Consider the following 27,891-nt stretch of genomic DNA (forward strand, 5'->3'; position numbering starts at 1 on the left):
TTTGGGTGGGTAAAGATCCTTAACTAAGCAAACACTACAACTGGTTTATTGTACATTGTAATCCAATTGCTAGTGGAACCATTCCTACCATATTACAGTAGCAGCTTGAGCTAGCTGATAGAACAAAGTTTGTCAAGTTTTAGTTATGCTTGAGAGACCGAAGCAGCTGTGATATCAAGGCCCAAGATGAGCGCAACTCCTGATCTCTCTGAGGAGCTCACCAAGGCTGCAATGTGGGGCAACCTGAAGCTACTCGAGAGCCTACTAGAAGCTGGAGCTAACCCCAACTTTCCTAACTCCAGAGGCGACAGTCCACTTCACGAGGCTGCTTATTATGGGGAGACTGACTGTGCTAGCTGTCTGCTCAAGTTTAAGGGTGAGCTAGCAGTTGTCTTATAAGCTAGTCACACACACACACACACACACACACACACACACACACACACACACACACACACAGGGATAAAGCTATGATTAATTATAAATTAACAGTTTATAACGATATATATAGTCGAGGCTAGGTCTGTAAAGCCTTTATGGTAGTGAGTCTGAGTATTATAATTATTACAGTGAGGTAACTAACTCTCGTGCTTGCTCGTCTAGTGCAGTGTGTGTATTGAGTTAGCAAAATGCTGAAGATACAAACAAGTGTATTCTGTTTAGGTCGTGATTTAATTAATTAATGCACCATGTTTGTTTATGATATCCCATGATGTATGTGGTATCAAGCTAGCTGCATTAATCTTGGCCTGCTAACATGAGTCTAGCTGAACAATGTCTGTATCTATACAAGTATGTGAGAATGTTGTTGTCCCTAGCCTTGAAAGCCTGACTAAATAACCATAACGACGCATAATTTTGATCAGCTGGCCGTGAGTTCATTTGGAAGGCCAAAGCAGCTTAAGCAATGTGGGCAGCCTGAATATCAGGAGCCCTCAATAAGTGCAAGATCTCTCACTTTGAGTAAAATAAAGACCTCATTTTGTGGAAGTTTACAAACAATTTTGGGAGAGTTTAATTGGTTTTGATACACTTCCATATTAGTCCAGCACAATAGTGATAGTGAAACATCAGCTAATGTGGCAGTGACACTAGCTGTGTGGACACTGCTGGTAGTGAGCCAACTTGACACTGTTTGCTAAGCAGAGTAAGAGGGTGGTTTTACAAAGCGATCTAAACAAAGTAATATTGACGTTAAAGTTGACGTAGAGATAATTATGCAAGCCCACTCTCCTGTCTCTCTCCTTCCCCCATTCTCTCTGATCCACTTATCTTCCTCTCTCTCTCTCTCTCTCTCTCTCTCTCTCTCTCTCTCTCTCTCTCTCTCTCTCTCTTCGTAAAGCTGTTTAACTTTAGACTTGAAAAATGAAAAATGTGCTTTAGTATAATTATTATAAGTAGCCGTAAATAGACAATTAAGTACCTGTCTTTATGGAGTATACTAGTTCTAAAGCTTGGCTCTGTTGTTTGGAATAAAGTTAATGGGTTTTGTGAGCCATATGGCGATTAGAGTAGAATAGTTCATTAGTGGTTTGTTATCAGTGTGTTTGTTGTATTGTTGTGTTTGTCTGCCCTCGATGAAGGAGTGTTGTTTTGATCCCTGCAGCTGATGTCAATCGGCCTGGTAACGGTGGGAAAACCCCTCTCCACAAGGCAGTCAGTGGCGTCCTTGGACAGGTGAGCTAAATATGTAGTGTGTGTGTGTGTGTGTGGTGGTGGGTGGGTATGTGTGCGTGTGTGTGTGTGTGGTGGTGGGTGGGTATGTGTGCGTGTGTGTGTGTGTGTGGTGGTGGGTGGGTATGTGTGCGTGTGTGTGTGTGTGTGGTGGTGGGTGGGTATGTGTGCGTGTGTGTGTGTGGTGGTGGGTGGGTATGTGTGCATGTGTGTGTGTGTGTGGTGGTGGGTGGGTATGTGTGCGTGTGCGTGGCGGACGGATGGATGTGTGTGTGTGTGTGTGTGTGTGTGTGTGTGTGTGTGTGTGTGTGTGTGTGTGTGTGTGTGTGCGTGCGTGCGTGTGCGTGCGTGTGCGTGCGCGTGCGTGTGCGTGTGCGTGTGCGTGTGCGTGTGAGTGTGTACGGCTGATAGTAAACATTGTTATTTGTTTTTAGCACAAATGTCAATCGTGATTATCAAGTCAAAAAGTGGGAAATAGTAAAATTGCTGGAAATGACTCCTCTGTATGCACTACACACAACACACTAGGTGCCACAGAATAGGGAGAATGAAGGCAAGATCCATGACAACCAGATGAGCATAGTCCAACTGCTTGTGTCCCATGGTGCCGACCTCAAGATCAGTGACCACACAGGTACTGGGTTATATCCATCAGTACAGGTACTGGGTTATATCCAGACCACACAGGTACTGGGTTATATCCAGACCACACAGGTACTGGGTTATATCCAGACCACACAGGTACTGGGTTATATCAGACCACACAGGCACTGGGTTATATCCATCAGTACAGGTACTGGGTTATATCCATCAGTACAGGAACACGTACAGCTGAATAGTTCATTAAAAACGTAAACGTCAAATCTCTCTCAGCTGTGCAGAGCAAGAGTTACAATGTATGAATGTCTTGATGGGGTTGCAGTTTATCAGTGTGTACTTTCAGTTTGTACCACATTTCTAACCAGTAGCTCTATTGCTTAATTGGGTGATCTCTATTGTGTTAGAGTATAATTGCATTGTGTTAGGAATTGTATGGCAGTGTATGAAGTGTGTAGTGCTTCTGTGTTGACTGGTGGTGTGTTCCTATTAAACGAGAATGTCGCGTTTATAAACAGTACGCGTTCGTTGCAAGCAATCGCGATCATGCAGCCTCCGCTGCGGTATAAAAGGAAAGTAGCAGGCCGGAAGTAAAATCATTGCGAACAAAATGGCGCCTAGTTTGAAAATGATAAGAACTCAGCTCTTGTACACGCACATAAACCAACAAAACATGCTCATTCCAGGCCACGTGCAATATCCACATGGCCATAAGTTATAATAACAATGGCTTCCAAAGAAGAGATCGAGGTAAGAATAAAATGTCATCATTTCAATCATAATTATACCATGTACAGGTAACAGTTAAATATAAAGACACTCCACCACAAGTGGTCGTTAGTAAAATAAATAAAGTAGTTAAAGAGCTCCGGGAGGCAGGACTCAGGCAGACGGTGAAGCTTAGGTGGGAGGCTGTCCCAGACGCCGTCCCAGATCAGCCAATGCCACCTATTAGTAAGAAAATAAACATGATAATCAATGATATTTTATTAAAACTTATTTGTCCGCAGCTCTCTCTCCAAGTCATCCACGGGGTTACAGAGACTCTGCCCTCGTCCCTGTCTTACAGGGACTGCAGGACTGCTGTCCACACTGCCTCTGTGGGCCGTGTGTGATTGCTCTTCCTCCAGACTTCCTAACCGGTGCCTGTGGACCTCATCCAGCAAATGATGAAAAGAGGCACCGGTTGTATCGGAAGTTTTGGAGGTTGCTCCAGGACGTGGGTCTGTGGGGAGATGAGGAGTACCTGAGGAGGAAGGAGAGGCGGACTGTCAGGCATGACAAAAGGGACATAATGCCCAAATGTGTGATTGTAGTAAGTATAATTTTAGTTACTGCGGAAATTGCTTACAGTTATCATTACACAGGAAATAAGAAGGCGATACCCTAGTGTCGATGGGACCTACAGGGACTATTTGTCGACATTCGATGCAGAGAATATGGAACTTTAGAATGTTGTGTTTTGTAATTAATTATAATACCTATTCTCTGTCGTCGCTATCTGAATCTGACTCCATATCATCACTAGGCAGAAGGGGGGGTAACATGCCATCAGTGAGCCAGTCTTCATCGTTGTCACCATCTGGCTCAATATCCTCAAACTCACTGTAATAACGTAAGTTGAAAAAGATGCTCACTACTAAAAATTCCACCGTTGCTGAGCTGAGGGGTCAATATGAGAGCCAGTGACCCGATTGCTTAGGAACACACACACAACTTTTCCACACGTACACATACCTCAAATCGACGCCGTTCCTTGCGACATACTCTGTCCAAAGCATACCCGCAAAATGATAAGACTTACTCACGAGAGCTTTCATGTCAGTACGCCTGTCAGGACGGCGAAGGTCTTTAACCTTTCTCTTACTGGTGTGGGCACGATTCACATTCTCGTTCTAATGACAACACACAAATTCATTTTAAAATAAATTTTGTAATCATCTTACCCAGTCAAGTACGGCCAGGTTCATTCTCATGAGAAAAGTCTCGTCAGAATAGTGGATACGTTTGGACAAGTAGATCAGCAGCTGGTGGTTGAATGACTCTACCCAGAACGTGTCCCGACACTACATGACAGCAAGTTTTTTTTCGGTAATAAAATTACTATCATTACCCGACAGAAAGCATCCGCATTCTTGAAGACGTAGGTAGCCTTGATGCACCTAAGGAGCTCCTCTTCTGCCTTCTTGTTGGTAATCTGAGCACGACTGGGTATATAGGGAGCCATACGACAGGGAGACGAGGCATGGCAGTTAGAATGATCACCCTGTACGAGCAGTTTGGAGTCAGTACAGTAATGGGCGATGACATTTACCTTGTAGTGGTTGGGGATGTTGAGAGCCATCTGCTGTAGAATGTTAGGGTCCTCACCACAGTTCTTCATGGCCCAGTACAAGTGTATCTTGATACTGCGCCCTAAATGAATAGACATTTATCAGTGACGTATACGTACCTCAACATCATCTTCACTTACGTTTATCAGAGAGTTCAGGGAACCACGTTATGTTCCGATCTCTGACCCGACCCTCTGTGATCTTCTTGAGCTCCCGGGCTACGTTCTTAGTACCTGATAGTGATGCATATAGTTTACATGTATCCAATAATATGCAGCATACCGTGCCATGTGTCATAGGAGTTGATGAGATTGAGGGTGTGTGTCACGTACTTAGCAACCTGAGCTTGCATGTCATGCCCAACCTCAGTAACATTCAGACCTGAGACAATCATTAGTATACAATGAAATAATTTATTACGTAGTTAGTTAGTTACATTTACCTCTAGCAATGACTTGGGGAAGAACAACCTTGGTACACTGCAATTCTCTGGTCTGAGCTACCGAGTGCTCTGTCCGAGAGATGGTGGAGATGCCAAGGATCTTATGAGTGCTAAAAATTACAACACTTAGTACATGTATGTACTAAACACTAACTAACATACCTTCCTGAAAGGCAAGGCACAGTCGTATGATACGCATTGGCCGTGGAATCATGCCTAGCGTCAGTTATCACCCACTGAAATAGAATAATCAATAAAATAAATACAAATTATTCAACAACGTACTTCTCCCTTAGTGCTGTAGTGTGGCAGAGCCTTGACTTCCTCTACAGCCGACTGCATGGAGTGTTCAGCTGCCGCGGCCACAATCTCTAGGTAGCTGTTGTTATTGTATACTGTGAAAGAGAAAGTTAGTGAAGTACATGTCTTTGTACCATATATACCTCTCCGGATGTAAGCATGACCAACTGTGCCCAGTCCAGCGAACATAGAGAGATGTATGTACTGGGATGGAATGATCCCAGCACAAGTGAAAGAGTGTACCATCCTATAAGAGTAAATTAATCAGTATAGTGATGGTGTGGCCAAATAATTACTTCTGATTGACGAGGAAGTGTCCTCCAAACACGCGAGAGCTAGACCATGATCTCTTCTGGTGCCGGCAGTGACGACAAGAGTACAAAACTCTGATGACGTGCCCTTTCTAATAAAACAATCACGCATATAGTGTAAACAAGCTAAAACAAACTACCTGAATCACAGAGTCCAGTCGCCAACAACTTCGAACCAAACACTCCGAGCACGATGACGCCAGCCCTGTCATCAAATCATCAAAGCAGCGCTTCTCAGTGATGAACAAGGTCTGATCATCAGGACTGTTATCACCAGTGTACATCCCTGATAGAACAGGACTGTATAACTAGGTAAAAAGAAGGCTATTACACTCACCATTGTCTCTCAAGAAGGGCCTAACAGACCCTTGATCACTTGTGGGCGTACCTTCATCAGCACTAGCTAGTTTCTCTTCTACAGCGTCTAGCATGGCGTTTATGAGAGAAAGGTTGTCAATGGTACGTCCAGCAGGCGATAGCTTCTTCCTCACTCTCTCTATCCTTGCCTGTAGAGCTTGTTTCTCTTCAGGAGAGCCAAGATAGCAGTCAAAACTGTGGCGCGGTCGTTTTCTACGATTAGCCATTTTTAGAAACTAAGTCTTGTCCTAGCTGTTGCGTAATGCCCATGTGGCTCTGCAGGCCCAAAAAGGGGCGTATTTCTGCATAAGTAAGGGTTTGTCAGACGGTTTTATAAAGACTCGCAAACAGTCGCCATTTTTTTCTTATGCGCCATGATACCTGGCCTGCTACGCCCCTTTTATACGGCGCATGCTCGTTTAACAGTACACTCATAATAATATTCATATCTCTGGTAATTAAAAAACAAAGTTAAGTGCTGTTGTTGCAAGCAAGTACTGTTCTCTAACCACCTCTTGACAGAGCAATATTATCTTCTAGTGTACCTTCTACACTTGCTCTGAGTTTGTCCTCAGATCAATACGTATATTGCATGTAACTAACTAACTTCAGTGTGTTCGCTAGCTTGATTGTTCACCGCAGGGTTCGCCCCTTACATGCTGTACCTCCCTTAATTGCAGGGTTCACCCCTCGGGAACTGGCCATGCAGTGTGATTTCTACGAGTGTGCGGACCTCATTGATGAGCTGGCGAGGGTGCAGCTGCAGCAAGAGGTGGCACGCATCAAAGAGAGCAGAATCAAAGGTACAAACCCTACGAACCCTACGAACCCTAGAGTTGCCCATAACTTGAGTGTGCAGTGATCAATTACCAAATTAAAATATGTATTTTGTAGCTCTTCATAGCTCTATAATGGTGTGCTTTTTAGTCAATTTCACCAATTTTGACAAAAGCGATTAAAGTCTCTGTATTTAGTGGATTTTTAACATGCCCACAGAATTCTTGTTTTAATCATAAGTGTACATGTTCATTCAGGGTGTCATACAGGGAGGGGAAAGGGGGGATATCCCCCTCTAGCTCCCATTTCCCCGCCTAAAATTTGCATTCAGGTATTAGTTGGGGTCCATAGCTAGCATTTTACATACTAACAGGGTATTGAAATAACAGTTGACCTTTTTTTAGCAAAATTTTCTAGTTACTTTTCTTATTTACCCCCTCTACTTCAAAATCCTGTATGACACCCTGACATTATACATCTGTATCGAGTGTCACCAGTCCATGTTCCATTCCGCCAGGTCTGTTCAGTGCTTGTGAGGGAGGTAGCCTGGAACTAGTGAAGGATATACTTCCCAACATTCCCGAGGCCGTCAACGACTTTGTACTGAGAGACGAGAATCTATTCATGTGGTGAGTATCCATGGAGATTATCATACAGTGAAACCTGTCTATGGAGGTCAGACTAGCAGCTGTAATAAAGAGGTGGCGTGCTAGCACAGGTCCAAACACATTCTATGGAGACTTTAGGGCCCATTAACCTGGCTGTATTATAGAGGGTGGCCTGCTTATAACCACAATATACAGGTTTCACTGTTATTTCTGATATACCATATAGCGTTAAATTTTTGAGGCATTTATATTTTGTGGAATGGCCTCTAAAAGCATTTTGTTACACAATGTTCGTGGGATGACTGCTTACTAGAAGCCACGCCTTTAATCTTTGCACGTTATAGCAGATAATTCTAGTTAAAGAACAATTTTTGTGGAACTTATTTTCGTGTAGGATTGCTAACCCACAAAAACTGTGAAAATGAAAATTTCCCACTATACGGTCTAGCATCTTCATTTGATTGTGAATTATCACTTTTGGTATTTAATGTTTAGCAGTGTTTGTGTCAACAGGTTGTGTGTTTACACGGAGGCATTCAGACTAGCACAATCAGATTGTTGTTTTCTAAACATTCTTGTTCGTCAGTTTGTGTGTGAATTCAAACACATTTGAATGTACATCACTAGTCATCTTTTCAGTAACTGTATGTACAACAATTCTCCCACTTAATCACTCCCCCCCCCCACTCATACACACACGCGCGCACGCACGCACATGCACACATACACACACATACACACACACACACACACACACACACACACACACACACACACACACACACACACACACACACACACACAGTGCTGCAAGGAGTGGACATGTGGACATTGTCGAATATTTGCTCACGATGGGAGCCGTTGCCGTGGCGAGTCGGGTATCTAACACGACGGCCCTCCACTTAGCCTGTCACGAAGGTCACACAGAGGTCGTTGTGTGCCTACTCAACCGATTACCAGCCCTACTAATGATCGATGATTCCCCAGGAGAAACATCGCTACACATCGCCGCTCGTCGGGGACACACTAATATCGTTCGTAACCTCATCGCCGTGGCAACCCGAGGCCAGCAAATCCGTTCCCGTGAGAACTCGTGCGAAGAAGAAGCTTATCTCTACCAGAGCGACACTCTGAAGGTCGTGATGAACGAATCTTTGCCAGAAATGACGCTGGATGTAATGGCAGTTAGCGAGATGGAACAGCGGACTCCACTGCACGAAGCTGCCATCAACGGTCACTTGGAGATTGTCAAAATCATTGTCGACTATCTCACACAGTATCAGAAACCAGAGATGCCGCCCCAAAACAGAGGATTGTCGCCACACACAAAGTCAACCCCTCAAGGCAAGAAAACCACTCGCTGTGTTCCCGGTATTGATGCCATTACGCTCAAGGGACGGACAGCTTTTCACGAGGCAGCCAAGGGTGGTTTCTTTGAAGTCATGAAAGTGCTACTAGGAGCTGGGGCCGATATAAACGCTTTCATGAAACTATCTCTTGACACTGCCATTAATACAGACCTCACAGCCCTAGTGCAAGCTTGCCTCATGGAGAAAATGAACGTCGTTCACTTTCTACTACAGAATGGTGCCACAGACGCACGCCTCAAGGCTCTTAAACGAACCATCTCAATTCCAAACAACGAAATTGCGGGTCTTCTCCTGTGCTACAATGGCGGCGTTAAGGAAATCGTCATCCATACACGATCCTCCAAATCCAAGCCAGCATCACCTCAGAAAGAAACGCCCACTCAATTAGACGTTGTGTGGCGAAGCAAAAATCTCCGCTACGTTTGTAGCGACTGGTTACCAATGGTTACAAAGCTGCCCAGCCTACAAGATAAAAACCCGATCATCTCACAAATCGATGTTTCGAGTAATTCCATAACAGAACTGCCCATCGAAATTTTTCGTCTACCGCATCTCAAGCATCTGGACATTAGTCGAAACCAACTCACTTTCTTACCACTTGAAGAGAGAAAGAAAAATAGTGGATGGACATGTAACTTGCTGTGTCAGTTTGATCTGAACTCAAATCAACTGACGGCTCTTCCAAATTGCATTTTTGGTCTGCCAGAGCTCAAAGAAATCAACGCCAATGACAACCAGATCACCTATGTTTCCACGGCGATATGGAGCTCTCCAAAACTACAGCGATTGTTTCTTGCTCGAAACCAACTCTTAATTTTCCCCACGACTAGACGATTGTCAGATAGCCTCTCTGAATACTCGCCCACCATGGAAATGCTTCCAGAAGATGCCACTAGTTTAGACCACGCCTTCTCACCGGAGGCTCGGGCTGGCTCTAATGGTGGCCTGCAGGATACTGGCTCTGTGTTTATGCCCTACAATAGCTCCACCCCTATGACAAAAAACAGAACGTACTCGGAGCAAAGAGAGACGGTTAAAACTGAAACGGTCATTAGTCGACGTCTGGAGAGTTTTCAAGATACAAACATTGAAGTTGAGGAGCTGGAGGATCTAGAAACACTCGAGGAGGATAAAGATATGAATAGTTTCTGTTTGTTGGCACTCGATCTCTCAGGAAACAAACTCACAAATATTCCAATCGGGATGAGCTGTTTGGCACCTAAACTGCAGAAGTTGAACGTTTCTAAAAACATGATAAAGTCACTCGGAAATATTGGAGACTATCCCTTTGAGTTGGAGCTTCTCAACGCATCTGATAATCACCTAAACACTGCCATAGCACCATCCCCCAGTGACTATCGGAACTTTGTGCCCTGTTCTAGAAAACCGATGTCGGTCGATACAAATTTCTCGTACAAACCTTGTTCCCATCGATCACACAAGAACCTTCGAAAATTGACCACCTTCAAGCTCAACAATAATCATTTGTTCGACCTGCAGCTGTTTAAAATGATTGGCCGAAAGAAAGGGAACGAATTGACATCGTCTTTCGAAGACTCGATATTGGATCAAACAAAATCACGCTCAAACACAAACGCTGAGCGCTACAAATTTGCTCAAAGTCAAATGTCACCACCATCCAAATCCCTATCACCAGGCACTGAGCCCACTGCTCTGAGCTTGAGCCAGTCAAGCTTCCACAGGTCCAGTACAGTGGGTAACAAGAATGACTTGAAAAATCGAAGTACTACACAAGATTCTGGCATTAGCTCTGCCCTTGATACAGCTAAAAGCAGCGGTTCCAGTCACAGCTCTGGCTCTAAGGACGGGACTGGAAGCCAGTCTGTTGTCATTTCTCCACTGTTTCCACTGCTTTCGACACTTGAAGTGGCTCATAATAAACTGAAAAGCGTGCCCTCTTATCTGTCACACATTTCAACATTGTCCTGCCTCATCATCAGTCATAACGTAGATATTGACACACTTCCTTTGGAGCTCTGTAACTGCGAGCATCTGTGGAACTTGGAGTACAATGGATGCCCTCTAACCAACCCTCCGGCCGTGGACCTGAACAAGTTCAAACTAGCCTCTGATAAACTGCTCTATATGAAGTCCCTACTGCACGAGTGAGTCAGCAATGTTATGTGTTACTGTGGGCAGGTGTGACCAGCATTCTCAATCCTCAATTTCACACACAAATTTGCCTCTTTATAGCTTATTGTGTACAGAATAATTAAGTCTCCTTTAGTTAGCTTGTTTAGGTAAATGTGATGCAATCTGAGAAAACAGACCACTTGGCTTAGATTTTCAATTTGAGCTAGAGGCAAATTTGTGACCTTGAGTGCAAAGTGATGAATTTAGTTTTATAAGCTTACAAGTATCTATAGCCTTTCTACTATCTCTATGTGAAGTCTGGTGCTCTAAATCCAAATATGTTCACCTGAGTGATTCGTCAAAAAAAGCAAAATATAGGCTTACTAATGGAGTAGGGCATCTTTGAATGGCGTTTTTTCAATAATGCAATTTCATAGCAACCAACTTCAAACGATTATAACTTAGTCATAGAATGAGGTATGTACAGACTAAGCATAGCATTGTGTAGGCATTTCTCTGCTCTATCAGTATGCATAGAGATCTCAACTTTTTTAGACCAAGCCAAGTGGTCTGTTTTCTCAAATTGCATCACAAATGGTACTTGTACTTGTGTGCTTTCACCACTTAAAGTGTTTTTCTAGCTGCCTTTGTTGTCTCATGTACATGTACATGTAGGTATTCTAGCAAGTTTTGATGCTATGTATACCATACAATACCATTACCCCCCCCCCCCCCCCACACACACACACACACACACACACACACACACACACACACACACACACACACACACACTTGTACAGTGCTAAGCCCAATGAGAGCATGAAGCTGATGCTGGTGGGGCTACAGAAGATGGGCAAGACCACCCTCCTCTCCAGACTGAGGGATGTGAGTGAGGAGGCCACACCCTACACCACCTTTAGTCAGCGTATCACTGGGGAAGAGCCGCTCACTGCCTCCACATCCAAGAGGTTGTCCACCAAGAGGAAAGGTGTGTGTGTGTGTGGGTGTGGGTGTGTGTGCGTGGGTGTGTGCGTGTGCGTGTGCGTGTGTGTGTGTGTGGGAGTAGGCTAATGGTGCTTGATTTGCAATGTGTTAGTTTGCCGACGAATGTTGTTAAAATGTCTTTTTATAGATTGCTTTATTAATGCCTGTAGTTTTGATACCAGTGTTTTATACAATCTTCGCATTTCTTATCACTATATTTGTACATGTACAATGAACGTTGTGCTGCATGCATTAAATACTATCACCAAAAAGCTATCAGCTACATGGTACCTCTCCATACCCCCTGTGGTTACCCCCCACAGAGCCGCTGTCCACAGTGGGCGTGGACTTGGGTATCTGGAAGTATCGGAAAGACCTTGAGACAGAGTACCTCAAGACACGGAAGAAGGGATCCAAACAGCTGCGTACAGTCACCTTCTATACTTGGGACTTTGGGGGGCAGGTGGGTACTAGCTTAGTGTGTGCTACTAGGAGGTGGGTACTAGCTTAGTGTGTGCTACTAGGAGGTGGGTACTGTGCTATTTCATATTATAAGAACAAGTTGTGTTTACTTAGCTTATAGTGACACCGTGGGAACTTTATTGTTGCTAGGGAGTGTTGCTATGGCTGCAAGCATTAATTAGTTTACTGTGTTGCTAGGAGCATTGTGTGGAATTTGTCTATAGTAGTAATACTTATGTCGCTCACTGTCGGTGTGTATGTACAGTATACTTTAGCGTTATACACACATTCAAGTGATGACCATTACCTTGCTCACAGTATAGTGAAGCCTGTCTATTGTGGTCTCCCTATAAGCAGGCCATCCTCTATAATACAGCCAGGTTAATGGTCTCCATAGCATGTGTTTGGGCCTGTGTTAGCAGGCCACCCTCTATAATACAGCCAGGTTAATGGTCTTCATAGCATGTGTTTGGACCTGTGTTAGCAGGCAACCTCTATAATACAGCCAGGTTAATAGTCTCCATAGCATGTGTTTGGACCTGTGTTAGCTGGCGACCTCTTTATTACAACCACCGGGTGACCACTATATACAAGTTCACTGTATACAACTAAGTAGCGTCAGTCATTGCCTCTGTCTTTGTTGCCTTCTTCAGGAGGAGTACTATGTAACGCACCAGTGCTTCCTGTCAGCTCGCTCCCTGTACCTGGTGGTGTGGGACATCATGCTCGGGCAGGAGGGAATCGATCAGCTGGCTCCATGGTTACACAACATCCAGGTCAGCCAGTGCATACAGTCACTTAGAGATCAGTGGCCTATACAGATGAGGGTTGGTAGAAGGCTCTTTATGTCAGCCTGGAGCGTGCAGTTCATATTTTAGGAACATTTGGTATCATGGGTCCAAATCGATGGCTTTACCAGGGACAAAAGATAGCCTTAATTGCCATTTAGTATGGAATTTTGATAGAAACTTAGCATTTTTGTTGTCTAAGAACTTTATGGTCTATGGATTTGATGGTCCAATTTCTAATTCTGTATCTCAGTGACCCACCCACCCACCCTCACACACCTCACGTACACAGGCCCGTGCCCCTGATTCCCCTGTGGTGATAGTGGGGACCCACTGTGACAAGCTTCGTGGGGAGGACAGAGAACAGAGAAAGGCGGAAATGAACCACATCATTTATCAGAAGTTCCTTGTTGGGCGTGGCCCTCAGCAGGTACGGGAGATGGGGCTACCTAAGATCTTGGATGTGATTTATGTTGGCTGTCCTTCCGTTGGTCGTTTGGATGGTGTACTAGAGTTGAGGATGGCACTCTATGATATTGCCTTCGCTCTCACACTCGCAGGGAAAGGTGGGTGTGTCCACTGATGCTGGAAATAATATTTGTTCCTATTTTTACTGGCTAGAAAGTGGTTGTTTTGTACATGTACATAACTGTACTGTCTACCATACAGATACACAATGTACGTGTAATTATAGTTCATTTATAAATTGTATGTGATAGTAGCGTGGACTAACTGACTCTTTATAATCAGGTCGATATATTTTAGATACTGATTTTTTGCCTCTAATTACAGTGTTCCCTACCCCCCACTCACACACACACACACACACACACACACACACACACACACACACACACACACACACACCCACCCACTCACACCCCCACCCACACACATGCACGTAGGTCACAGTGCCAAGTTGAAGCTTCTTGAGCAGCCCATCCCTGCCAACTTCCTGAAACTGGAGGAGAAGGTTCGTGTGCTCTCAGTGCAATGCAAGAAGGAGGAGACTCCACCAGTGCTCAAGGAAACACTCTTCAGGTGCGTGAATGTGGACACCCGCCTCTAGGGGGGAGGGGTAGGGGGGACACCTGCTACTAGGGGGGAGGGGTGGGGGGACACCCGCCACTAGGGGGAGGCGTGGGGGGGACACCCGCCACTAGGGGGAGGGGTGGGGGACACGCGCCACTAGAGGGGAGGGGAGGGGGTGACACCCGCCACTGGGGGGGGTGGGGGGACACCCGCCACTAGGGGGGAGGGTGGGGGACACCCGCCACTAGGGGGGAGGGGTGGGGGTGACACCCGCCACTAGGGGGAGGGTGGGGGACACCCGCCACTAGGGGGAGGGGTGGGGGGACACCCGCCACTAGGGGGGAGGGTGGGGGTGACACCCGCCACTAGGGGGGAGGGTGGGGGACACCCGCCACTAGGGGGGAGGGTGGGGAACACCCGCCACTAGGGGGGAGGGGTGGGGGGACACCCGCCACTAGGGGGGAGGGGTGGGGGACACGCGCCACTAGAGGGGAGGGGGTGACACCCGCCACTAGGGGGGGTGGGGGGACACCCGCCACTAGGGGGGAGGGTGGACTGCTGACTCTATAGCTGAAACATATGTGACTGTTTAATATAATCATTTCCACATTGTAGACAAGATGTGCTTGATACTTGTAGCTACACGTACTTTGTAGAGCGCTAATAATTATTTTAGAGTGGTTGGATCTCTTTTAGGTACCGTATTCTCAAATGCCATAACATCTACTGTTGTACATCTAGTTCATGCCTCTATTAAATAGTAACCAGATCGAGGCAACAGTCAGTGTCAGTGTCAGTGTCAGTGTCAGTGTCAGTGTGTTATCCTGTTCCCTCTACACACAGAGAGTCTACTAAGGATGTGATTGCTAACCCCAGAGAGCTCAACCAAGCTGTCACTTTCCTGCACGAGAATGGTGAGTCACATGTTTAGTTGGGTAATGAGCTTGTATGTACATGTACTTATAAGACTAATGGCATGATGGAGGGTGTAGCTGGGGGGACTGTAAAGGCCATGACTTGAGTTAGTTTTAGTGATCCAATTTCAATGATTTTCTGAAAGAGACCTTTTACAAAGTATCATCAATGTTTATATTTGGGATATGAAAAAAATTGCCAGTTTCGGCCCAGTACACTGTACCGTGGATTATAGCCCAAGGCCGAAAATTATGGTATTTTGGATTTAAACACATTATTAACCCGAGGCGCGTGGGCGGCCACGGGTTATAGTAGTCGTTACCCGAGGCGCGCGTGGGCGGCCACGGGTATAGTAGTCTGTTGGTTTGTTTGTTTGTTTGTTTGTTTGTCTGTTTGTCACTAGTATATCTACTCACCTGGATGCCATAGCGCTGCGTTTGCAGCATAGGTAGCCTTCACATAACAATATCTTGGTTTAAATAGTGGCAGATTTTGATGTTAAAGCTTCTTTGTCGAGCAAAAGCTAAGAAGCTTGAATAAGCTTGTGACTAGGTCTGCTTACCTGGATGTTCTAGCACTGCGTTTACAGCATGAGTAGCCTCCACACAACAAGTTAGTACTTTTGATAGTGGCAGCTTTCGGTGTTAAAGCTTCTTTGTCTAATAAGGCCACTCCAAGTGATACTCTGGTTTCTGGTCCACCGCCCGCATCAGATTTTATTCTTGGATTTCTATCTCATTATTGGATTTCTATCCCATTATTTCTACTACGCATGCGCAGAATGGTCCATGTGGTACAAAATAGTGTGATAATGATATTCATTTGCAAAATAATGAGATTCATAAGGTGAAATTGATAATGACATAATGAGAAAAGCCGCCCGCCCGCATGCAATTAGAAAAACTTCAGGACCAGAAACCAGAGTGTCACTTGGAGTGGCCTAAAAGCGAGCAAAATGTAGCTTGAACAGAACTTGCACATGCGTTACTTATAACTGAAGTGATCCTGTACCAAGAACGATGGAACAGGGTCACTACAGTAGAAAGCTGTATATACCAGGAACAATGGAAGAGGGTCACTAAAGTAGAAGCTTGAATATAGCTCCTGCTGCTGACTGGGATCCTACTCCATGCAGAACCTGGAGCCATACTTCTCTGAGACTCCAGGCTTCTTTACTGTGATCCTAATCCACAGTGCATATATCTATAGTACTACTACCTGTTCTCAAATGTTCTGAGTTGCTGTGCAAGTCATACATGATAACAACATCACTATATGCACTGCATTATATTTCTGGTTTCTTTATAATCATGTACCAGCCGAGGGTTTGCACTTTAGTGCTCTAGTTACCCGAGGCGCGCGTGGGCGGCCACGGGTATAGTAGTCCGTTGGTCTGTTTGTTTGTTTGTAATGTGTGAGTCTACTCACCTGCATGCCATGGCACTGCGTTTACAGCATGGATAGCCTTCATACAACAAGTTATTAATTTTAATAGTGGCAGAATTTCATGTTAAACCTTCGTTGTCAAATAAAAACAAGCAAAAGCTAAGAAGCTTGTGACTGGGTCTGCTTACCTGGATGCTCTAGCACTGCGTTTACAGCATGGGTAGCCTCCACACAACAAGTCAGTACTTCTAATAGTGGCAGCTTTCGGTGTTAAAGCTTCGTTGTCTAATAAAAGCGAGCAAAATGTAGCTTGAACAGAACTTGCACATGCGTTACTTATAACTGAAGTGATCCTGTACCAGGTCCAGAAACAATGGAACAGGGTCACTAAAGTAGAAAGCTGTATATACCAGGAACAATATTGGAACAGGGTCACTAAACCAGAAAGCTTGCTTTAGCTGACTGGGATCCATGCAGGACCTGGAGCCATACTTCTCTGAGACTCCATGCTTTTTTGCTGTGATCCTAATCCACAGTGCATATATTTATAGTACTACTACCTGTTCTCAAATGTTTCAGCATGCCTCCAGTCTGGTTTAGTTTTATTGCTCCTGAGTTGCTGTGCAAGTCATGCATGATGATGATAACAACATCACTATATGCACTGCATTATATCAGTCTTCTGGTTTCTTTATAATCATGTCACCAGCCGAGGGTTTGCACTTTAGTGCTCTAGTTTGGTTTGTTTGTTTGTTTGTGACAGGTGAATCTACTCACCTGGATGCCACAGCACTGCGTTTACAGCATGGATAGCCTTCATACAACAAGTTATTAATTTTAATAGTGGCAGAATTTCATGTTAAACCTTCATTGTCAAATAAAAACGAGCAAAAGCTAAGAAGCTTGTGACTGGGTCTGCTTACCTGGATGCTCTAGCACTGCGTTTACAGCATGGGTAGCCTCCACACAACAAGTCAGTACTTCTAATAGTGGCAGCTTTCGGTGTTAAAGCTTCGTTGTCTACATGTAATAAAAGCGAGCAAAATGTAGCTTGAACAGAACTTGCACATGCGTTACTTATAACTGAAGTGATCTTGTACCCGGTCCAGAAACAATGGAACAGGGTCACTAAAGTAGAAAGCTGTATATACCAGGAAGAATGGAACAGGGTCACCAAAGTAGAAAGCTTGCTTTAGCTGACTGGGATCCATGCAGGACCTGGAGCCATACTTCTCTGAGACTCCAGGCTTCTTTGCTGTGATCCTAATCCACAGTGCATATATCTATAGTACTACTACCTGTTCTCAAATGTTTCAGCATGCCTCCAGTCTGGTTTAGTTTTATTGCTCCTGAGTTGCTGTGCAAGTCATGCATGATGATAACAACATCACTATATGCAGTCTTCTGGTTTCTTTATAATCATGTCACCAGCCGAGGGTTTGCACTTTAGTGCTCTAGTTTAAAAGGTATCTTTCCAAGCTTTCAGAATTGAGCTATTTGAAAGGTATATCACCAGACCACCACTAACCCCCTCCCTCCCCCTCTCCCTCTCCCTCTCCCTCTCTTCCTCTCCCCCACTGGCAGGTATCATGCTTCATTACGACACACCTGCTCTGAGTCACCTGTACTTTGTGAACCCTCAATGGTTGTGTGACATGCTGGCTCACATTGTGACTGTCCCTGAGGTGCAAACCTTCATCCCAAGACAAGATGGTGAGTGATAGCTATTATCCCTCCAAGTCTGTGATGTATCCACACTAGTCGTGGTGGTTGGTAAGTACTAACCACCTCTAGACAGCAAACAACACCTCTTAGGCCTTCTAGTTTACTACGTGAAAGAGGCAAATTTGTGTACTGAATTGAGATTGAGGATTGAAACAGTCACCACTTAAAATGGTTTTATGTGTAAGCTTGTGCAGTATGTGTTCTTAGCGTTCTTTGTACATGTTCAGCTTGTAGTCTGCATATCTTATAATTATAAGCTATTCTGTATCCATACGTAATCATGCCCCCGCCCACCTCACACACACACACACACACACACACAGGCCCTGAGGCTGGAATTCTCCGTACATCAGTCCTCTCTCACGTCTTCAAAGGCAATGTCTTCCCTCAGGCATACCGAAAAGAATACGTTGAACTCCTTGGAAAATTCGAAGTGGCCTTATACCTCGATCGCCATCGACTGTTAGTACCGTCCATGCTTCCTCTGAAACCTCGGTACACTTTACACACTTTCAAGAACGTATTCCCAAGACCCAGTCTTGTGCGAATCCTCTCAATGTCTCCGGACACGAGCAAGTTGTTTAGTTCTAATCTCGAGCACAGCAGTGACCTTGAACATAGCTCTGATAGCTGGGAAGGGCGAGTGGGATCTCAACTAGCCGTGGCTACGCACATGAGTGAGGAGATATTCCGAACAGGGCTCTTGCTACGGCGATTTTATTTCATGACGTACGTACCGAGCGGATTTTGGCCACGACTGATTTCTCGATTTCTAGCGTCGAATGCGTTTGGAGAGATTCTCTTGCGCTCGTTGGGTTACGATCGTGAGCAGGTGAAGGAGGTTATGGAGGAGCTTATATCGGGAGCTCAAACTGGCGCCGTGAGCCTGGAGTGGTCCTATTGGAAGACCGGGATAGAGCTTTGGTACAAGGGGTTCAGCCTGCTGCGTGTTTCAGAGATACTACCTGGTGGGTCGTTTTCTAATTGCAAGCCAAGCCCGTCCATTTTCGAGCAAAAAAGTGCTTGTACACCTATAGAGCCATCTATGGATGCACAGGACTTATCGTTTGATCTGAGCGGTCACTGGATGCCGGTGGATATGACCCCCTCTAGGGGTATCGAGGTCATCGTCCCCGATACTGTGTGTCTGGCACTGCTCCAGAGAGAGGTGGACCAACTGCAGCCAGTGACACAGTGAGTCTTCTCTATCTAGAGTATTCCACTGGCTATATAAATATAGGGCCTGTATATACATGTATGTAGGTCGAGTTAACGTTCTGACTTTATATACAGAACATGTATAGCTAGTGATTTACTTTCGTATGGTGTAAATTTTCGTATATATTTCGAAAACTATTCTGCTGCAATAGATTCAACGTCACTATCCTGAGCTGTACAAATATTAAAAATAGTTCATACAAAAATTTGCACCAACGAAAATTACTCGCTATACGATAGCAGATTTGTGCAATTTGAAAATGTTTGTACTTGTAGCATGTTTCCGGTGGCTTTTACGCATTTAATGTATTTGTTATAATACACATTATATACGTACACACACTACTAGACTGACGTCACATGATGTGGATGACGGGTCACATGACCCAAGCCCCGCCTACCCTCAATACGAGAGCCACTGGATGAGTGCTGAACTATTAGCCCTAGCTGCTGACTATATAGACACACTCCTGGAGGACTGGTACCCTGGTCTAGGAGCAAGGGAGGGGAATAAGACGGTGGAGTCCGTCCCCTACGTCAATAGAGTGGTCCCCTGTCCATTCTGTGTGAGCAACGCTGAGCAGCTGCCTCACCTGGATGATTCTGAGGTGGGTCACATGACTGTGTATCGGGGTTTATGTGTGGGTCACATGACTGTGTATCGGGGTTTATGTGTGGGTCACATGACTGTGTATCGGGGTTTATGTGTGGGTCACATGACTGTGTATCGGGGTTTATGTGTGGGTCACATGACTGTGTATCGGGGTTTATGTGTGGGTCACATGACTGTGTATCGGGGTTTATGTGTGGGTCACATGACTGTGTATTGGGGTTTTATGTGTAGGTCACATGACTGTGTATTGGGGTTTGTATGCGGGTCACATGACTGTGTATTGGGGGTTTATATTATTTTAAATGCCCCGGTGAGTCACTGTCATTATATTATACCGGGAGTGCATGAATGAGTGGGTGGATGGTTTATCTGCAGCTCTGAGCCGACATGCAGCTGCATGTTTGATAGGCTTACTAGCAATTTCACATTCTGATATTTACCTCCCCCTAATATTTAACAATCTTGCACAACCAAATGTTAGGAAATTCATGCTCTATAGACTTTAACATAAATGTCCTATTCCTCCCCCTCCTACGCTTAGGTTTGTCTGAGTCCACTAGTTGAACGACCACCAGCTGAACTGTTCACAAGCTCGGCCAAAACCACACCCACTACATCCGCTTCCAAACGTTCAACACGAATTTTCTCGAAATCATCGCAGCACTTCCCGTCAGAAGTTGCTGGTACCTCACCCGAGGGAGGTCCATCAAGCCACACCCCCAAATCAAAGCCACGGAGAGCTTTATTCAAACGCAAGATCAACAGTGAAACTCCACCCACTTTACATGAGGGTAGTGACAAACCCCTGGATGTGAGGCGTACAATGAGGAAAGGAAGTTTAGCGGACATACATGTAGTGAAAGTGAAAAGTAACAGTGAGTCAGATCACGACCCTCTTGCTCTTTTCGATGAGGCGTCGCCCCCCAGAGCACCCCCTGTTGGAAGTCAGGCTGGACTAGATGTGGCGTCAAAGTTTGGGTTCATGCTAGAGTCTTGTATCCTAGCGTCACGTCAGACTGGTGTTCTGGTGTGCCCCGCCCACCCAGAGCACCCCCTCTCAGTGCAGCACATTGCCCCAGACCTGGTGAGTGTCTTAGTGTGTAAATAACTGTTTATTAACATATTAATTCTTCATTAATTTGACAATCATCTCATATTAATTATTTTTATGCAATCCATTCCATAGGCCCAACAAATAACGTATATCAAGTAATGATGTCTGCTACAAATATAACTGATGAAAACTAGTTGTATAGTAATGTACTCCCCCCCCCCCACACACACATACTCCCACACACACACACACACACACATACGCCCACACACACACACACACACACACACACAGGTATTCTCAGACCTCCCCCGGAGGTTCATTCTGGACCCTGCTTGTGTGGACAAGGGGGAGTATGTGGATCACGGTAGCTTTGGTGATATCTACCACGGCTCAGTCTACCCTGCCCCCTCCGCTACTGATGACGAGGGACGAGAGGTGGCAATAAAGATCGACAGGATGGACTCTAAGAAGTACAATGCTGAGTCAGCAACAAAGGCTTATGTTGAGGTACAACACTGTCATCGGCTATAAATAAACTACATAACTATAATATTATATGTTCTGTGTTTTTAGTGATTGCCCAAAATCCACTTTCCAACGATTTTTTCTTCTTCTGAAATGTGCCCTCCACACCTCACACTCACACCCTCACACACACACCCTCCACACCTCATACACCCACCACACCTCACACACACCTCACATCCTCACACACACCTCACACCCTCACACCCAGGTTCGTACTGAGGTCTCGATGCTCCATCGTCTGGACCACCCCAACATCATAGACTTCATAGGTGTGGTGCTACAGCCGCTGTGCTTCATCCTGGAGTGGGCACCTAATGGAAGTCTGTCCTCTCTCTTTAAGAAGTTCCGTAAAGTGGATGCTCGTATTAGTCCTAGTGCACTGCAATCCACAGCACTGCAGGTACTAACAATAGCAGCTGGCCTACTTTGAGTGTCAGTAACTTTAGTTGGAAAGAAGAGTTGAAAATAATTATAAGCTCTTACCACATGATACATGTAACTTGATGTGGCCCAAATTCCTAGTGTATTACAGAAAACTAACCTACATGTATAGACTAGCTTTGGTTACCCATACCTCTAGACTGACATTGCTTGCTGGCTAGGCATTGCTAGAATGGATTACTCGTGATGATTTACTTCTGCACATGCCCACACTTCTCATACAATATCAGAAATCTCAAGTTTTGGCTGATAGTTTATCCCCCCTCCCCATGCAGGTTGCTTCAGGCCTGGCCTACCTCCATGAGCGTAAGATTGTGTATTACGATCTGAAGAGTCCCAACATCCTGGTGTTCCAGTTCCCCAGTCCAGATGAGAGTCTAATGGCCACCCAACCTTCTGGCTATCAGGGGGAGGAGCAATATCAACGTAAGAGCATGCACTCTTGATAGCTGTGTAGCTACCAGATACATGTACTGTACACTGGTTACCATTATGGAAGCATGTTGACTTAGCTGTGATAGCTAGAACATGAGCTGTGTACATGTCTATTGTAGTTACCCTGTAAGCAGGCCACCCTCTATAATACAGCCAGGTTAATGGGGCGTAAAGTCTCCATAGCATGTATTTGGACCTGTGTTAGCAGGCCACCTCTTTATTGCAGCCACTGTGGGTTTGCCCCGGTATAATTGCAATTTAATTTCTGATTCACAGCTACGGAAGTGTTTGTCAAAATTGCTGACCTCGGCATCAGTCGCCAGATGTCTCCGGGTGGAGTCAAAGGGTTCAAGGGTTCACCTGGTTTCATGGCCCCGGAGATACTCAAGTACGTGGGACTAGAGGCGTGCACGGAGAAGGTTGACGTGTTCTCATTCGGCATGTTCTTGTTTGAGCTCATCTCTCTCCACTTTCCATTTGAGAAACAAAATATAATGGGAATGCAAATTGAGAAATTGGTCATCGAAGGAGAGAGACCTCCCCTACAGACCCGGGTAAGCGGCGGGAGTTTAATTGTACATTGTTAATACCGTATAGCGGGTTATTTTCGTTTAGTGGACGGTATATTTCGTATCTAGTAGTATTGTAGAGCATCCAATGAAAATTAAACTACGAAATTATTTGATCGCAATTCGTTCAACGTCGCTATCCCGAGCTGTACAAATATTTGAAATATTTAAGTGGGCAGTTCATACGAAAATTGCCCACTATACGATAGTTGCATTTCACATTAAATATTTCACCTCTTACATATCGACTTCCCCCCCCCCACCTCTCAGGAGCTCAACAGTCCTATATTGTACCTGGACGTGATGCGCTGGTGTTGGCAACAAGACTACCACCAGCGTCCCTCTGCTCAGCAGCTATCAGACATCCTCCCTAACCCCTCCATTCCCAGACTAGTGGATGCTGTCTCTCTCAATAACTCTAGTATCGTTTCATGCTCCTGTATCTGCACTCTCCCCATCGAGATTCTCCCGCCAGGGGAAGTGGGCGGGGTTTCAGATCCCGGGGGCGTTGGATTCACACCCCCTCATCCTCACGTTGCTAGGGGCGACCTCCAGGAGGAGCTGTGGCTGTGCATGCACAGTGCACTGGGGTCAGAGGTCAGAGTAATCAACTTCAGAGGAAAAGCATCTCAAGTGAGTGAAGATTTTTTGGTTCTCAATTTCTAACATGTTATATGGGATAGAAGGTTTGGTCTGTTTTCTAATACCTAAATTGATGGTGCTAAAATGTATCTGTGTACTGTGTACTCGTTGCCATGCCTACCATTACATGTAGTCTTTGTGTGTGTGTATTAGGCAATGATTGGGTAGCTCTGGGAATATGGGAACACTCTGTGTGTGTGTGTGATACAATAGTACACAGGCCTATAGACAATCATAGAAGTGCGTTCACAATCACTATTATGCAGATAGTAGTAACGATTGTGATCACCTCGTACATTGCTAACATGGTGATTTTCTATTTCTGAAAGGCGTACATTTGTAGCGCACTACATACACACAAAATACACTAAAAGTGACGTACAAATCCAGTGAATGAGTGAGTAAAAGCACAGACACTAGACAAAGATGTATCCTTACAATGAGAGTGCATTATACACACATGCCTGCATAGCTAGTCGAGTAGTAATACTTCATTCAGCAACAATTCTTGTGACCTCTTAAAATTCAGTATAAAACGTCAAGTTGTGGCAGTACTCGTCCTAATAGTTTGACCACTGAGCTGCTCACCACTCGACTGTAGCCAGTACTTCCTCTGCTTTGGTGTCTGGCTTTTTATATGTTTTCACCAGCGAGTAAAATCATTTTATTAATAGTTATGTAATCAGCATAACATACTCTACACACACGCACACCCACCCCCCACACACACGCCCACACACACGCTCACCCACCCCCATACACATGCCCACACAGTCATTTCCAGTGTGCTCGGCCAAGATAACGTGCATATGTGCAGTGAACTACTGCATGTGGTTGGGCACTGACGAGGGGCAGTTGTACGTGTTGGACGCCATCACTAAACACACGGTGCTGGACAGACAGCTGGCAGTGCTGGCTCATCAGGGCATCTCCAGTATTCACCATATTCTCAGTAACAGGTGAGTGTGGGTGTGGGTGGGTGTGGGCGGGTGTGTGGGTGGGTGGGTGTGGACGTGTGCATGTACGTGTGACCAAGAGTTCATTAGGAGGTCAGACGGAACGCCTTTTGTGTACAGTCATTGGAGTTGCGTACTCTTCCTAATGAACTCTTGGTGTGACCTATTATGTGTGCCTACATGTACATGTTTTTTGTAACAATAGACTGCATTTCATATTGAGACCACTCAGTACTGTCCCTACAATGCTCACTATTGACCTCCCTAAAGAGTCCACCTCTCTATTGAGACCACTCAGTACTGTCCCTACAATGCTATCACTATTAACCTCCCTAAAGAGACCACCTCTCTATTGAGAACACTCAGAACTATCCCTATACAATGCTCACACCCTAAAGAAACTACCTCTCTATTGAGACCACTCAGTACTGTCCCTACAATGCTATCACTATTGACCTCCCTAAAGAGTCCACCTCTCTATTGAGACCACTGTCCCTACAATGCTCACACTATTGACCTCCCTAAAGAGACCACCTCTCTATTGAGACCACTGTCCCTACAATGCTCACACTATTGACCTCCCTAAAGAGACCACCTCTCTATTGAGACCACTGTCCCTACAATGCTCACACTATTGACCTCCCTAAAGAGACCACCTCTCTATTGAGACCACTGTCCCTACAATGCTCACACTATTGACCTCCCTAAAGAGACCACCTCTCTATTGACACCACTGTCCCTACAATGCTATCACTATTGACCTCCCTAAAGAGTCCACCTCTCTATTGAGACCACTGTCCCTACAATGCTCACACTATTGACCCATTGAGACCACTCAGTACTGTCCCTACAATGCTATCACTATTGACCTCCCTAAAGAGACCACCTCTCTATTGACCCCCCCCCCCCCCCACACACACACACACACACACACACACAGGCAAGTCCTAGTCACTCGTAAAGATGGAACCATCCTCTTATTCAACGAAGACATTTTGGACCGTAATATTCCAGACAATTCTCACTTTGACAATCACATTAACAGTACGCAACTTCCTGTTCGCTCGGTCTTCAAGACTCCAGAGAAACTTCCCATCCTGTCCTCGACTTTGATAACAGCTGGTAGTAGCCAGCGAAGTCTTTGGTGCGGAACCAAGTACGAGATTATACTGATATTCGATATAGCAGCGTCTCAAATTGAGTATTGTCGTAAAAAGTACAACAGGTCACGATACGAGGTTGCAGAGAACGAGGAGGTGGTGTCGTTAGTTTCGACCGAGGGGGAGGGGAAGTATGTGTGGGCATTGACCACACCCACTAACTCCCTGTATTGTTGGTCAGTGAGCAAAGAGGAGCTACTGGCAACCTTCAGTGTGGCCCAGCTCACACCACACCAAGGTGAGGGGGTGTGTCCCATTCCTGCGTGTATTGTCACAGCCAGTATTTGCGTTGAGTTTGGCCCTCATAATGTTGTCATAACCTTGTCATGCTTTGCTGAATGTCATGTACCATTGGATTCCTTGTTAACAAGCGCTTCTATCTCTATAATAATGCTTTGTGTGTTCATAGCTCAATTGCATACCGTATAGCAGGTAATTTTCGGGGGACAAAATATTCGTGGTTCAGCAATATTGAGACACTTCGTGGGTAATATTTTCGTGGTTGGAGTTTGCACTGCAGGTAAAGGTAGGCAAGGTCGCTTCATTCGTGGGTAAAATATTCGTGGTCAGACCTCCAACCACGAAAACCACGAATATTTTGCCCCACGAAAATTACACGCTATACGGTATGTGACGAGTCCAATCAAAGTACCGACCATTTCCTGTACATTAAGAATTAGTGTCTACCCCCAAAAAACTATTCTTCACATTCCCAGCATACAAGCTACATGTAGTTTAGGTAGGTGCTCATACATGCATGTACATGTACATGTAGTGTACAACATTGGGCCAGGTGCATGTTTGATTGCACATGTCTTATTGAATATATTTACTACTTCCTAAAACCACTGTCTCCACATTTCCCCTGTATACAGTGACCTCTCTGTATGCCATGGGCTCCGAGTTACAACTGGCCCTTAGCAACGGACACATACTCCTAGCAACCACAGCGGGCACTCAAATTGTGGCCACCACCGAACTCAAAGGTCACGTTAAAGAAGTGTACCAGCTGCTCTCCATAGGTGGGCGTGTGTTCCCCCGCCACTGGTTGCCTAGCATCATCGGACGAAGCAATGCCATAGACTATTACAGGTATAACATTGTGTTGTTGTTTGTTGCCTCTTTTGTGTGAGTTTATTTAGCGTTGGGATATTCCTGTTACTTTAGCAATAATCTTATATGGTACCCGTGTAGTTGAAAGACTTTATAATAACCAGGAGCCCATAATAGAGAGAAGGCTTCTGATATTACTTAGGTTGCTTTGATATTTGAGCTTTTATATGTGACAAATAGATCTGGTGTCGTATTCTCTTTAGCTTCCCCCCCCCCCCACTACCTAAAAATGTAAATATCCTCCTACACAATTCCCACTATTCCATTAATGATTATTATACCTTCAATGCATAAACACATTATATACATTTTTAGGTATTAACGTTGCTTGTTTCCAGGGCTTTTCCCGACCATTCTAGCAATTTTTCACATTGCAAATGTTTATGGAAAGACTATAATACATCAATTGCCTATAAGGATGTCACATACCCCCACCCACCCACACACACACACACACACACACACACACACACACACACACACACACACACACACACACACACACGCACACAGAGATCTGCTGGATGATAAGGACGTGGTGAGCATCACCTCCACCATGTTAGGTCACCAGACACGCCTCCTCGTGAGTATAGGCTACGGCTACCTCGGCCTAACAGACAGACTAGTAGAACCCATCATGTCACATAGGGACCGTCAAGAGAACTTCGTGTTGCTGTGGGCAACCAATAGATAGTTATGTTTTTATAGCGCTGGTATTTCAACGTGTGCCTTCTGTCAACTTTATGTTACGCTTGTTTGTATTACGCATTTCACATTTTGTGCACTTATGATAACTTGTTTTTAATACAATTAAAGTCGTTTATGAGGTATCTGTGTTGACATCGTGGTGTGTGTGCATGATTAGGGTATTTCAGGATTGCTTTTTACATGAATGTATAATGAAAACCATATAAATCACATTCGACTAAAAATACTGATAATAATTATATAGATCTATGAAACAGGAGTCGATCGATCATGCATGCATACAGCCTTGTCTC

General features: G+C 45.0%; 2 protein-coding genes and 1 long non-coding RNA gene across 13 annotated transcripts; 2 read left to right on the forward strand and 1 right to left on the reverse strand.

The window, feature by feature from the left end:
• Window positions 1-81: 81 nt before the first annotated feature.
• On the forward strand, window positions 82-27,730 carry LOC135349836 (leucine-rich repeat serine/threonine-protein kinase 1-like). The gene is made up of 25 exons (XM_064548447.1): window positions 82-376; window positions 1,607-1,677; window positions 2,203-2,308; window positions 6,695-6,817; window positions 7,309-7,420; window positions 8,205-10,895; window positions 11,667-11,854; window positions 12,174-12,313; window positions 12,966-13,088; window positions 13,393-13,666; window positions 14,006-14,141; window positions 14,976-15,046; window positions 18,018-18,146; window positions 18,482-19,352; window positions 19,726-19,984; window positions 20,531-21,073; window positions 21,338-21,553; window positions 21,783-21,974; window positions 22,291-22,441; window positions 22,727-23,004; window positions 23,290-23,652; window positions 24,436-24,620; window positions 25,558-26,015; window positions 26,653-26,869; window positions 27,404-27,730. Exons 1-25 carry the CDS (start codon window positions 187-189, stop codon window positions 27,582-27,584), a joined length of 8,268 nt encoding a protein of 2,755 aa, XP_064404517.1. The 5' UTR covers window positions 82-186; the 3' UTR covers window positions 27,585-27,730.
• Window positions 3,017-6,405, reverse strand: LOC135349837 (uncharacterized). 11 transcript variants are annotated; one of them, XM_064548458.1, is made up of 16 exons: window positions 5,995-6,405; window positions 5,798-5,943; window positions 5,643-5,749; window positions 5,490-5,593; window positions 5,332-5,441; window positions 5,209-5,282; window positions 5,047-5,156; window positions 4,887-4,985; window positions 4,745-4,837; window positions 4,586-4,686; window positions 4,385-4,537; window positions 4,218-4,337; window positions 4,076-4,166; window positions 3,753-3,876; window positions 3,657-3,673; window positions 3,017-3,496 (listed from the first exon to the last, which is right to left on the reverse strand). In XM_064548458.1, the coding sequence occupies exons 1-15, from the start codon at window positions 6,239-6,241 to the stop codon at window positions 3,658-3,660; spliced, it is 1,695 nt and encodes a 564-aa protein (XP_064404528.1). In that variant the 5' UTR covers window positions 6,242-6,405; the 3' UTR covers window positions 3,017-3,496; window position 3,657. The 11 variants fall into 11 exon arrangements, with proteins under 11 accessions (XP_064404528.1, XP_064404525.1, XP_064404520.1 ...); XM_064548455.1 differs by having other exon boundaries at window positions 3,657-3,682; XM_064548450.1 differs by having other exon boundaries at window positions 3,753-3,933; window positions 4,009-4,166.
• Window positions 3,445-3,795, forward strand: LOC135349838 (uncharacterized). The gene is made up of 2 exons (XR_010399006.1): window positions 3,445-3,586; window positions 3,639-3,795. It is a non-coding gene; the product is annotated as an uncharacterized LOC135349838 (long non-coding RNA).
• Window positions 27,731-27,891: the final 161 nt, after the last annotated feature.

This window comes from Halichondria panicea, chromosome 16 (assembly GCF_963675165.1).
Source record: "Halichondria panicea chromosome 16, odHalPani1.1, whole genome shotgun sequence".
Taxonomy (NCBI): Eukaryota; Metazoa; Porifera; class Demospongiae; order Suberitida; family Halichondriidae; genus Halichondria; species Halichondria panicea.